Genomic DNA, 12,698 nt, shown 5'->3' on the forward strand with positions numbered 1-12,698 from the left:
ATTGGTGACTGACCCACCGTACCACCTGCTCGATATATAGCTACATATCATTTAGAAGATTAAAGATTGAAACACAACATTGTCTTGTTGCCCTACATATGGAACCTAACTATCTACCTTGCAAATTGATGGATGAAAATTTATTTAGCCAAAATGAAATGGAAGCTGTTGTTCCTTTTATGACAATGATATACCAAATTTCCTTACAGTCAATTCCCAAAATTTTATAAACAGCACAAACAAAATACCAATAGCTGCAAAAACACATACAAATAGCACCAAACCATAAGGAATATTACATGTTTCTATGGCATACTTTTAAAATTAAAGTCATAATTCCTCAAACTAATTTGTTTTAAGTTATTTTTGGAGTTTATAAATATTTAGAATACAAATTAAGTTTACAGCATATCTGAATCCAGAAAGATTTTGATTCAAGTCTAAAGATGATTAACTTGAGAATGAAAATAATTTAGCTCAATTTTCAAATAACATTATAATTGACCCGACCCGACCCATTAATACCACGTCAAGTTGATCAACGTCCTCCAACTTCCGTCTCGGTATAACTTCGCCGTTTAGCTCTTTGGACTGGTGGAGCCTTATCCCTTCTTTCTTACACTGTCTAACTGGTGCTAAACTTTCCTCCAACGGTCATGGTGTCTCTGGCAGTAGGAGCTCCGCCAATGGCTTCTCAATCTCTTTGTCTCTCTTCTCACATTTCTTTTTCTCGTTCCCAATCGCTCCTCACATCTCTTCCCACTTCTCCACGTTTAGTCTCCATACCCACGGTCTCTTCTCCGTCGCCCCTTTTAGGTCAGTGGCCAGCAATCTCTCTCTCTCTCTCTCTCTCTCTCTCTCTGTTGGTTTTGTTTCTAGATTTATTTTTTCCTTTCGTTCTCGTTTAGTGTACTGCGGCAGAGGCGACAGAAAGACTGCCAAAGGAAAGCGCTTCAATCACTCATTTGGCAACGTAAATTCTTATCTTTTTTTTTTTCTCTCTCCGAAATTAGTTATTTAATTGTTGTTTTGTTGAATGGTGATTGTGATTTTGTTCCGACGACGGTTGCTTTTGGTGAATTTAGGCGAGACCTCGGGACAAGAAGAAAGGAAGAGGTCCGCCGAGGGTTCCGATTCCTTCTTCGCCCCCTAAAAAGGATCCCTTCGATGATGATGAGGTCGTCAAGATTGAGATTGATGAGTCTCTGTTTTCTAATTAATGCAGAAACTTATTTCCATCTTCCTGTTCGATGTAATTTCTGAACCGCTATTTACTTCTGTATTTTGTTTATGAATGTTTATTTTCCAACTAGTGTTTTATTCTGTTTTCCTTTTTATTTGTAGTGGTTTATTTATTTATTTATTATTTATTTTCATTATTTGCCAACTAAAGTTTCCTTTTTCTATTGTTTTTGTTGTTGTGGTGGTTTATTTTATTTATATAGTTCAATCCTTATGGGAATTGAGGGCAGGCCTAGGATCAACCGTAAGGTTGCGTCTTTGTGACTAGGTTATCATGGGTTCGAATGTAAGGAAACAGTCTCTTTGCATAAAAGGAGGGGTAAGACTGTGTACACTGTGACCACGCTCCCCTTATCCTCACAAAGTGGGGAGCCTTACTGCCTGGGGATGCCCTTTTAATCCTTATGGGAATTATGGTTATCATCAACCCTTTTGCTCTGCAGGGTAGGCTGTCCCTTTGTAAAGTTCTCTAGGGAACTTAGATGAACACCTTGAAACCACATTGAAAATTTGGAAATGATTGGAAATTTTCTTAGACTGACTGCATAAACATTTAGAAAATTAGAAGTTTTACATGATTTTGAGAAATATGCTTCATAGCCATTTTAGTTAGAGCTCTGCCATTCCTTAACAAAATCTAGGAAGCCTTCATCCTTCAGAGCAGTCCAAAATAGACATTACTTTGGAGCATTTCTTATCCATTCATCTTTTCCCCTGCATCAGTTTTTTGACATGGTGATCTCTATCCACAGATCAAGTGTTTTTTTCAAAGTATACATCAACCCCACTTTAGCATAACTTAGAGTGGTTTCATGTATAGTATTTATACCAAGTAGATTGCATTTAACTACTGCATAATCTATGTATCATTGTCCTGCCACTGTCATTCTTCACCACCTCCTATCTGGTAGAAAAGGTATAAGAGATGGAGGGAGGGAGGATTCTTTTGGCAGATTTTCCTTCTGTGGCAAGTGTGGCATATCATCTTAGGGAACTTGTGTAATTGTGTTGTATAAAACCTCTTTTTGGGAATTTAGGTGAACACCTTGAAACTAAGTTGAAAGTGGCAAGTGATTGGAAAATTTCTTTGACTGACAGCATAGATATTTAGAAATTTAGAAGTCTCATTAGATTTTGAGAAATGATGTGTTTAGTAACTTTTTTAAGTAAGAGTTTCACCATTCCTACAAATTCTGGAAAGCCTTCATCCTTCAATGATTAGTTGTGTGACCGTCTAAAACCGACTGCCTTGGAGCATTTCTTGTTCCTATTCATCTTTCCCTCCATCATTTTTTTAACATGCTGGCTTCTGTCCACAGAACAAGTGATTTTATTTCACGACATGCTGCTCTTATGCACATCAAGCCTGCTTTAGCTTAACTCACTGTGGTTTCATCTATAGTTTGATTTTACCGAGTTTTTTACTCATTTAGCTGCATGTATAAGCTATACTCCATTGCCCTGCTACTGCCATTCCTCACCATCCACAATCCAAAGGAAAGAACGATGAGAGAGAGAGAGAGAGAGAGCACAATTATGGGATTCTTTGGGCAGATTTTCCTTCTGTGGCAAGTCTGGCATATCTTTTTGTATGCCTGCCTTTATGGTTTTCCTCTTTCTTTCTTTCTTTATTTATTTTTCCCCGATAATAGATTTCAATTTAGATGTTTGGGAATTCTGATGAGCTTGGGACAGACAGAAACTCTCTCCCACCTTTCCTCTCTAGAAAGCATTAGGACTACATCTTTCCTAACCAAGGTATTTGTATTCTCTAGGATGTTTCAAAGAAAGCTATAGCACAATATTTGCCATGTGCCAATGGATATTATCTCAGAGAGAATCTGCTTCCGTTGACTTCCATCAGACAGAAAGAGATGAATCAATTTAAAACCCTTTAAAACAAAAACTTGAAGACTTTACAAAATGGCTGCTGCTGTAATGGATGACTAACATTATAACTCAATTCTGATTTGAATGATTAAGCATTGCCCATGCAGACCAGTAAAGGGCAGTTCTTTATCACCAATTTCATTTTTGGCTGCATTGTGATAGGGACAAACTTCATGATGATCTTTAGGCTGTTGTAGGGTCCTTTCTTTTGTTGGAAACAGGAAATTTGCAAGAATCATGGATCATCGGATTATAGATGCATAAAATATTAAAATGTGAAAAGGCTGAGATTTTGGTGCGTTGGTATTACCATATTAATGTTGGATGTTTCAAATTAAAAAGATATTTTATTTAAATTAAGTATATGTTAAATTTAATATACTAGTTTTAACGTTTTTAAAATATTAACTACTACTTTAATGGTTTCATATTTATGATGCTGGAAATTAAACTTAATTTTAGCTATATAAACTATGATCCAGCGTCATTTCAAGATACATTTTTCTTCTTCAAAATAACTTTCTCTTATACTCTTTCTTGAGATTTATATTTTCTTAGGTAACTAAATGATACTACATTTCCTATAGCTCTGATGTTTGTGAGTGCACACAAAATTGAGTCAACTAAGTAATCTTGGAGGTCGTGCGTGCAGTGACTATATGTACTAAGAAATGTTCTCTGTAGGCATGAAATCAACTTAGTCAGTGGTCCTTCCACGCCTGAGCTTCTGATAAGTATTTATGTTTTATTTAATCTTAATTTTTTTTATAAATATTTTTTCCTTTTATTACAACAATCTTAAAGCCGATTGCTATTATTTATTTTAGAAGGAAAAAAATTAAATTGTATATATTGAAAGTGTTTGACATAAAGTTTTAATAATTCAAGACCGGACTGAGTTTGCTATCATTGTCACGTGATTAAATTTGCTCCTTTGTCGTTATGAACAATTGAGCCCATTCCAGTTAAGTTTTATCTTTATAACTAAAACTTTAATTTGTAGTTTTAAAAAAAAAAAAAAAAAAAAATGATTCTGTGTTTTTTCTAAGTTTTTTGGGCTATACAAATTTTGATGTTGATCTTACTTTCATGCATAATGAGCGCATGCTTGAGTATTGTGTATTTTAAATTTATTTATTTATTTTTCAAATTTCTTATCTATAGGGTTCGACTCCCATAACCCCGATGTGGCGAAATAGAATGATTCAGTCCAGGTCGGATCATGTGAATTTTACTTGCCTATGGCTTTTTTAGATATGTTATTAGTGTAGCAACATTTTACTGAACTTCTTAAATATTGTTAGATCTAGAAATATATTGAAGTGTAGGGGTTACAATGTTATAATAGTTATAATATTATTTGAGATTTATTATATTTTAGTTAGGTGTAAAAATTGTGGCTTGAACAATTGATTGAATTAGAAGGTTTTTTCGCTCCCCATTTATGGTATTGACTTGTTTATTTAAATGGGAAATGTATATATGCATATATAAATCTACACTACTATTTTCCACTATTTTTCAGTCGATAACATTTTAATATTTTATTCTATTTCACTACATATATGGAAAAAAATTATAATTTATTTTTTTCCAATTAAAGATTAGGTGATTTTTGCGAGGTACATAAATTTATTATCTTTAATTGTGGGAGTTAAATATTTTGATATCTTATTTATATGTAAAATAGACGGTGGTGCATAAATATGTAATTAAATTAATATGCTCAATAATTATTATTAATGTTTTTGCAAAGCAAGATAGGTGCAAATAAGTCACAGTCTTTGCATGAGAGCAATAGTGTGGTGCTAGAGTCACTTAATTGGAACGTGTCATAAATGGCACAAGGAAATAAATCGGAACATGATAATTAATAAACATAGATGTGTAATTTTGTGGTGCATTATCCAAGTGGATAATAGACACATAGCCATAGCATTGACATTGGTTAGTGTATCTGTGGACCAACTTGAACTAATTGAATAGTCAATTGAGTTATTATTAGTGTGACCACAAAATGTGGGGGTCCCTTGTACCAATATGATCAAAATATAAGAATTGAGAAATAACTGTTGATTAATAAATTCCTTAACTAAGGGATTAGCTAAAAAGCTAATAGAAAATAAACATCAAGGGGGATGTGTCTTAAGCCCTTAATATAAACTAGTAATTATGACAACCTAACCTATTGATTGGAGATCTTATGAATTAGGTTCCATGGGTAATAACAAGTTGTTAAGTAGTTTGGTGAGCACTGTTACTTGTTTTGATCATCCATCCCTATGGTGCAACTATAACAATTGTGAAGTTGACTTTATTACTTAATAAATTCACATCCTTTATTAGGTGGTGTGTTTGGTTACAATTACACACTTGTTGGATTTACCTATGTAAGTGTGGAAGTGAGACAGCTTCCTATAAAACTTTGTTGGGCTAAAACTTTCTAGAATGCTCATGGATATCCAGGTATGGTGCATGCTCTATTCTATCCAGGTATGGTGCATGCTCTATTCATACCAATCCATAGGAGTTTTGTGTCTAGATATATTATGTGAGTGATATGTTTATAGTGTTATGTTAAAGTAATTTGGTTCAAAAATTCAATATTCACCAAGTTATTATAATTCATAACATATTTTTTCTAAGAGCAATTCAAGCCGAAAGGTATTGTCACCTAATGCATTACTTCTCGGGGCTACTCAACACCGGTTTTTTTTTTATTTTTTTCTGATTTTTTGAATTTAAAGTTTTCAACCATGTGGGGGATTGTTGGTATTACTATATTAATATTGGATTTTTCAAATTAAAAAAAAACATCTTCTTAATAAATATTATGTAGCAGTCGTCGGTTTTATTTTAATTAAGTATCCGTTAACCTTAATATAATAGTTTTAAAGTTTTTAAAATTTTAACTACTACTTCAAAGGCTTTGTATTTATAATGCTAGAAGTTATACTTCATTTTACCAATATAAACTATACATTTTTTCTCCAAAATAACTTTATCTTCTACTTTGTCTTGAGATTTATATATTTTGGATAATTAAATGACACTACATCTCCTATAGCTCTAGTGTTTGTGAGTGCATACAAAACCAAACCAACTGAATAATTATGCCCCCAATGACTATATGCACTGAGAAATATTCTTTGTTGGCGCGAAATTTGATTTAAGGACAGTGGTCCTTCCATGCCTTAGCTTCTGATAAATATTTATGTTTTATTTAATCTTAATTTTATTAGTAAATATTTTTTTCCTTCTATAATTTTTCCAACATGGTGTTCTAAAGGAACACTCATTTTGTCATCCATCTTCCCGCCAACATGAGTCTCATTGTTTAAAATCCAAATAATGATCCTCCAGCACGTTCACCACGAGATGGTCTGGCTTTATTTAATCAGAAAAAAATATGCAAAGCAGTCCAATCTGATTAGATTCTGAAATTATTCTTCTTAGTTTTTGTTTCAAGTCCTACCCAGATAAAAGTTAATGCTGCATAACAAACCTAGTAACCATATCCCATCTATGTAAAAATTATTCTTCCTATTTTAAATTTCAGAATCTAATCAGATATAGCATTGCATAGAATGAAGCTTTAAGAGAAGCTGGAGTAAAAGAATTTCATGATATAATTTACATCAATGCAAGGAACTGGAAATGAATTCACTAGCAATGAATAGCATTTCATTAGTAACTGGAAAAATTTTTAGATACCATATTATGTGCCCTAACAGCATATATTACACCTGTTGGTGGTTCAACTGCAACTTTTTAAAAACAGAATGTCCATCGTGTAACATGTTTTGAATGTTTATTATGTGTTAGAGACACTGCATATATGAGTTATGGCCTTTGTTTTATCATGATTGAAAGTCTTGCCTGAGAGCCAAAAACTAGTTGTGTGCAGAACCATTCAGCTGTTCCACTGGTCACAAAAATGTTTAGGGCAAAATTTTTTGAGATAGATTAGGTACTGAACTGCTATACTGAACTGCCAGTGAAAGCATTGGCATTTTATAATGATTTAGGAGCTGAAGTGCTGTCTGAACTGCCAATTTGAGCTTGGGCATCTTATAATGATTTAGAAGATTATATTTTAAAATCTATAAACTGTATTGCAAGAGTGAAAATCCACAGGGCGCCCCCCCCCCCCCCCCCCCACCCAAAAAAAAAAAAAAAACTGTAATGTAAGATCCCAAAACAGAGAGAGTAATCAAAGCCCATGGAAGGAGTTTGAGCATTGTCTTTAATGCTCACATCTGAAAACACAAATAAATATAGCACCATAATTAGAATACAAGTATACAACCATCAACAAAAAGTCAAGCACACAAAGTTCTGTACCTACAAAAGCATGGTCAAATTCATCATGCAAATCATCTTGAGCTGCAGAACCTTGAATCCAATCTTGGACACAAATAGGATCTTCAACTGTGATAGTAAGCAATGAACTTCAAAATTTATCAGAATCCTACTCCTAGTGTTCAATGCATGTTCTGAAGCAATTGATGACAGAGGAATGGATAAGAAATCACGGACCATTTGTGATAGAACAAGAAATTTGGGAGAAATTGTGCTCCATTGGTCTCGCACATTGAAGTTATATTCTTCATAATCCCTTTTCCCAACTCTGTTTTGCTTTCTGACATGTCTTCCTCAAAACTAAACTTGCTGAACTCTTAAATGTATAATTACTTTCATCCTCCTAGGAAGATCTATCAGCACCAGATTTGTTACTTTAAAGAGGCATCTTCTATGTGAGACTCATCTTTATACATGACCATATGATGATCAAAAAGTTGCCAGAGTTCACTTGTGACACGAAGTAGATAACCACATGCTACTTCACTACAAACCTTCTTGTAACAAAATTTCAAATATTTCAACTTGTATCTAGGGCCAAAAACAAGAGCTACGAATGGAAAAATGTTTGGCTCCTGCCCAACATTTCTCAAGCTTAATCAACATATTTAGCGCCATTTTCTTGAGTAAAGGATCAAAATCTTTGGATGTTTCACACAAGATGAGTAAAACATTATTCTTCACAAGGGAATAATTTTTTTGCAGTACTTGAAAACAGAAAATAATTAAGCCACATTAAAAAACAAAAAAAAAAAATGTTTCTACAAATTGGTGCTCCACTTCAGGCTTCAGCCTTTTCCATTCCTCTTGGGTTGGTGGATCATTGACATTCGGACTACATGCTTTCATTTATATTATGCTTGTCTATAGTACAAAGTTGACCCAGCATCTTGTGAGTAGAACTCCTATTGTGGACATCTAACATGATAAATCTAAAATTAGCATCTTAATTGAGGAGATGCATTCTTGCTCAGCATATTGAAGGAACTCAACTTCTCCAAGGAGAAGCCTTCACGCACCTAATTGCAATTCTAAGCTTAGAAATTGAAATGTTTGTCACATTCAATGCTTCTTGAATTGTCAAATTAGCACATCAGCTCAACATTGCACTCGAAAATTATGTGCATGACGTAACAATAATCCCTTAGGTGATTAGTTCTTAGGAAGAATTCTTGCAACCTCATTAACCATACAGTTATCATTATGAAGGTGCAAATCATTTCAATATCCCAGTCCCACTGTAATGGGCAGCTAATAATACTATCACAAAGGTCTTTTCCACTTGCTTTTATTATAATCAGCACAAATTAATTGCCTTCCTATGTATTCATTAGCAATAAAATGACCTGTAAGTACATGGTCAAGCTAAAACATGAAGAAGTGCATCCTCGCAATAATTCTTGTGAAGTACCCTTCTATTTGTCATAACACTTCATGCAATCATTTTTTATGGTATTATGTGTGACAAAAACTTATATTTTGGATATATATGTACCCAAACTGAATCTCGAAAAGGTAGGATTTGCAATAAAAATCATTCGTGGTTCTCAATTAAACACAAGCTCCTTAAACAAACTTTTATAGCTATTAGTTGTTCTTCCTTTACTTCTCGAAGTATAAACCTTGCCACAATAATTGCACTTGCACTCTTGATGTCAACTCGGACTTCACTTCTTGTTTTGCGCTTCCATTTTCAATATGATTATTTGTCTTTGGAGGCATTATCCCCAATGTTTCACTCTGATCCAAAACTTCGTTCAATTCGGCATTAATTATCTGAGCTTCCTTTCAATATTTTGCTTCTTAATCATTGACAACTGATATTTCATGACTCCCTATCCAGTATAAAAATTAAGTTCAATGTTTGCGTTAAGAATTGATATCCATTTAAATTATATAATAGTTTAGCCCAGAAAAGGAAAGAAAAGTAAGGAAAAAAAAAAAAGAAGTATACAAGCATGGCACTAGATTTTTGAAACCTGTTTTTTTTTTAAATGTTGAGTAGATTAGTGGGAATTTTCTCAATCCAGCACTTCTACAGCAGTCGTACTAATCATCAAATGAGCATCAATTCTTCAATATTAATTTCTTTAAAATTTCATGAACATTATATGTATACATGGTGCTATATGCATAAAAAGGATGAAGAGCCATATTCAGCCTCACTGTCTAGGCTTCCAGGTAGCTTTGGTTCCTTAATTGGCAGTGGTTTAATGTTGTGTGGGTTGTGCCAAACTGCCTTAGTTCTCTTGTTCATTGCAGGAAAGGAGAGGATCAACAATAAATCGAAGAAGGTTTAGGTTGTGTGTTCTTGTGTTTCTGAAGGGAGAGGAATGGAAGAGTTTTTAAGATGGTTAAATTGCGTGGGCAGAATGTTGAAGACATTGCATACACTTATTTGTTGTGAAACTTTTACCCCAGGCCTCAATTTTTGGTTGGATCCTTTTGACAATCACTCCCTTGGTGCTTTTTGATGACATAAAAAGAGAACTATTTGCGGTTCGTTGGAGAAGCTTTCGTTCATTCTCACTTAGTTTTCCATTGCCCTATTTTTAGACTTTAGAACATTAGAGTGAAATGGAGTGAGTATAAGGGAATGAAAGTTTGTATAGAAAATTGGTAAAATTACAAAGATGAATCCCATTTCACTCCATTCCATTAGATTCTCTCACTCGTTGTCTATTTGTTTATGACATGGTTCCTTTGCTTACATTCAATATCATCTTTTATTGATTGCTCTTCAAATTGGTCAGTGGTATAGACATTTTGTTGACTCTTTTAAGTGGCATAAATTTTTCTCCACACGTGCATGTGCACACAAACATCTCACTTTTAGCTAGTAAAATGCAAATTGAGTTTAAAGGGCTCTTGGGTTGGTGTAAAATTCATAATTCGAGAAGGCTGGTCAATTAAAAAACTTTAAGGATCTGTTTAAATTAAAGATTTTACTTGGGAAAAGAAAAGGAAAGGAAAAGAAAAGGAGTAAATTCATTTTCTATTATTTTTTCATTATATATTTAATGTTATTTGATACAACCAAAACTAGTACGCCTAAATTTAACAAATATGTCCATGGAGGCAGATAGTGTAATAACCCAGTTATTTACGATATTTTTCTTTTCACAATAACCAATATAATAGTCCTGAAAATTCATAATCCACCTGGACTCAAGGGTACCAGAGATACACCTGAAATTCAATACTGATTCCTAAGCAGGAGGAAACATAAATTCACATACATATTAAATTGTCCTACTAGCACAATATCAGAGTTACTACATCCATCATATGAATATACACAATCCAAAGTAACCAAAAAAGTCCTAGGGTCTCCTCCCAAAAATCCATCTTACCTTAGCAAGATACTTACCCTTCAAATAGGGTAGATTAGCTAAGTACTATCATTACGGAGATTTATCCGCTCTCCTATCTGGAGCTCCTGAAATGTTATATAATTGGGGTGAGACATCTCTCAATAAGGGAAAATAAACTAATACCAGTGTGTGGCAATATGAGTATTTTCGTGTTATACATATAAACATACTTGATAGAATTATCTATATTATATCTAGGAAAACATATATAATCATAGCATGATAGAACATGTTGGCCTAATAAGGCTTACAATTCTTATTTTGATGATAACAAATCAATGATATGTTTAATATGTTTCAAGTAAAATTTTTTTAGGAAAGTGAGAAGAGTCCAAGTGCATAAAGAAGCCTATGGATTACAAAGAATTCTTGAAGAACACAAGTATAGTTTATGGATTACAAAGAATCCTTGAAGAACACAAAGAAAAGCTTATGGATTACAAAGAACATGAGGAATAAAATTATACTGGTAAAAAGTTCAAATAAAAGATTGAAACAACAAAGATGATGGAAGAACAAGATTGAAGATTAAAGAATTATATTTTAGGATGTTATTAATATAAGTATTTCAAAGGTTAAACTCAAATATAAAGTGGTTTGAAGCTCATAGAAAATCAAAAATATTTCTTAAACATATATACTCTAAAAAGTATTTTTTTTTAATAAATAAAAAAGGCTTAAGAAGAGAAGATTTTATAAACATATATACTCTAAAAAGTATTTTTTTTAATAAATAAAAAGGGCTTAAGAAGAGAAGATTTTTTAAACCATGTTTTTAAACATATTTATTTCAAAATATTTGGAAATGAATTTTAGGAATCTTCGAGAGTAATAGATGGCTTCTAAAAACATCTATAAATAGTCAAAATCTTCAAAGGTTTAACATGATGATTATTATTGAAATAATTTTCAAAGGTTTTTGAAATCAAGCAATCTTCAAAGGTTTTCAGATCCAGTAACCTTCAAAGTTTCAGATTCAGCAATCTTCAAAGTTTAAGATCAAGCAACCTTCAAGGTTTTTAGATCAAGCTACTTTTCAAAGGTTTTTAGATCAAGTGATTTTCAAGTATTCAAATTTCTTAAAGGATCTAAAATTTTCTTGTGCTTAAAATTTTTGATCTGATATTGATTTATATTTTTGAAGCAAAACTTTAAAAAATCAAAATCTTTCATTTTCTTTGAAAAATTATTTGGTAATTCATACTAAGCGTTGAACTTCAAATTTCTTATATTTGAATTACTTTGGAGTACAAGTGAGCCGATCATTGTACTAATCTACTCTATTGTGAGAGTTCTCTTTTGTACACAAATTTCTTTATCATCATTCTTAAATGATTCAGAATTGTTGAATTGTTGGACCAAACAAGGGGTTATTGTTTGGAGAGGCGGGCTCTAGCTTGACAGAAGGAGTGGTTGTAAATTGGTATTGTTCCGCCAGGTAACGGAACTAATATAGTGGAATCCTTTGGTGTTTTGCCAAAGGCGAGGACGTAAGCTGTGTTGAAGTTGAACATCGTAAAAATCTTGTGTCTTTCTCTCTACTTTACTTTATATTATTTACTTGCTATTATGGTATGATTTAAATGTGCAGGTTGCAGATTCTTAAGTGAAAAAGAAACAAAGGTACTTGATATTTAGAAAGTACGTTTTGAATAATCATTTGCGAAAACCCAAAAAGGGAGTATGTTGGTTAATTTGCGGAAATCTTGATCAAGTAAAGTGCATACTAAGAGTTTACAGAAAAATCAACTAAAGCTCTAATATTTTTGGTTGAGTGATTGAATTACGTTGATTTCATTAATTGACTTGTGAATTTAAATTTCAGTATTT

The 12,698-nt window shown here is 32.9% G+C and overlaps 1 protein-coding gene across 3 annotated transcripts; it reads left to right on the top strand.

Moving 5' to 3' along the window:
- Window positions 1-299: 299 nt before the first annotated feature.
- LOC131167965 (small ribosomal subunit protein bTHXc) lies at window positions 300-10,270 on the top strand. Of its 3 annotated transcripts, none has more exons than XM_058127068.1 (4): window positions 563-816; window positions 909-973; window positions 1,086-1,252; window positions 4,297-4,649. In XM_058127068.1, the coding sequence occupies exons 1-3, from the start codon at window positions 657-659 to the stop codon at window positions 1,218-1,220; spliced, it is 360 nt and encodes a 119-aa protein (XP_057983051.1). In that variant the 5' UTR covers window positions 563-656; the 3' UTR covers window positions 1,221-1,252; window positions 4,297-4,649. The 3 variants fall into 3 exon arrangements, with proteins under 3 accessions (XP_057983049.1, XP_057983051.1, XP_057983050.1); XM_058127067.1 differs by lacking the exon at window positions 4,297-4,649 and adding an exon at window positions 9,757-10,270 and having other exon boundaries at window positions 583-816; XM_058127066.1 differs by lacking the exon at window positions 4,297-4,649 and having other exon boundaries at window positions 300-816; window positions 1,086-1,387.
- The last annotated feature ends 2,428 nt before the right edge of the window (window positions 10,271-12,698 follow it).

This window comes from Malania oleifera, chromosome 11 (genome assembly GCF_029873635.1).
Source record: "Malania oleifera isolate guangnan ecotype guangnan chromosome 11, ASM2987363v1, whole genome shotgun sequence".
NCBI classification, from domain to species: domain Eukaryota; kingdom Viridiplantae; phylum Streptophyta; class Magnoliopsida; order Santalales; family Ximeniaceae; genus Malania; species Malania oleifera.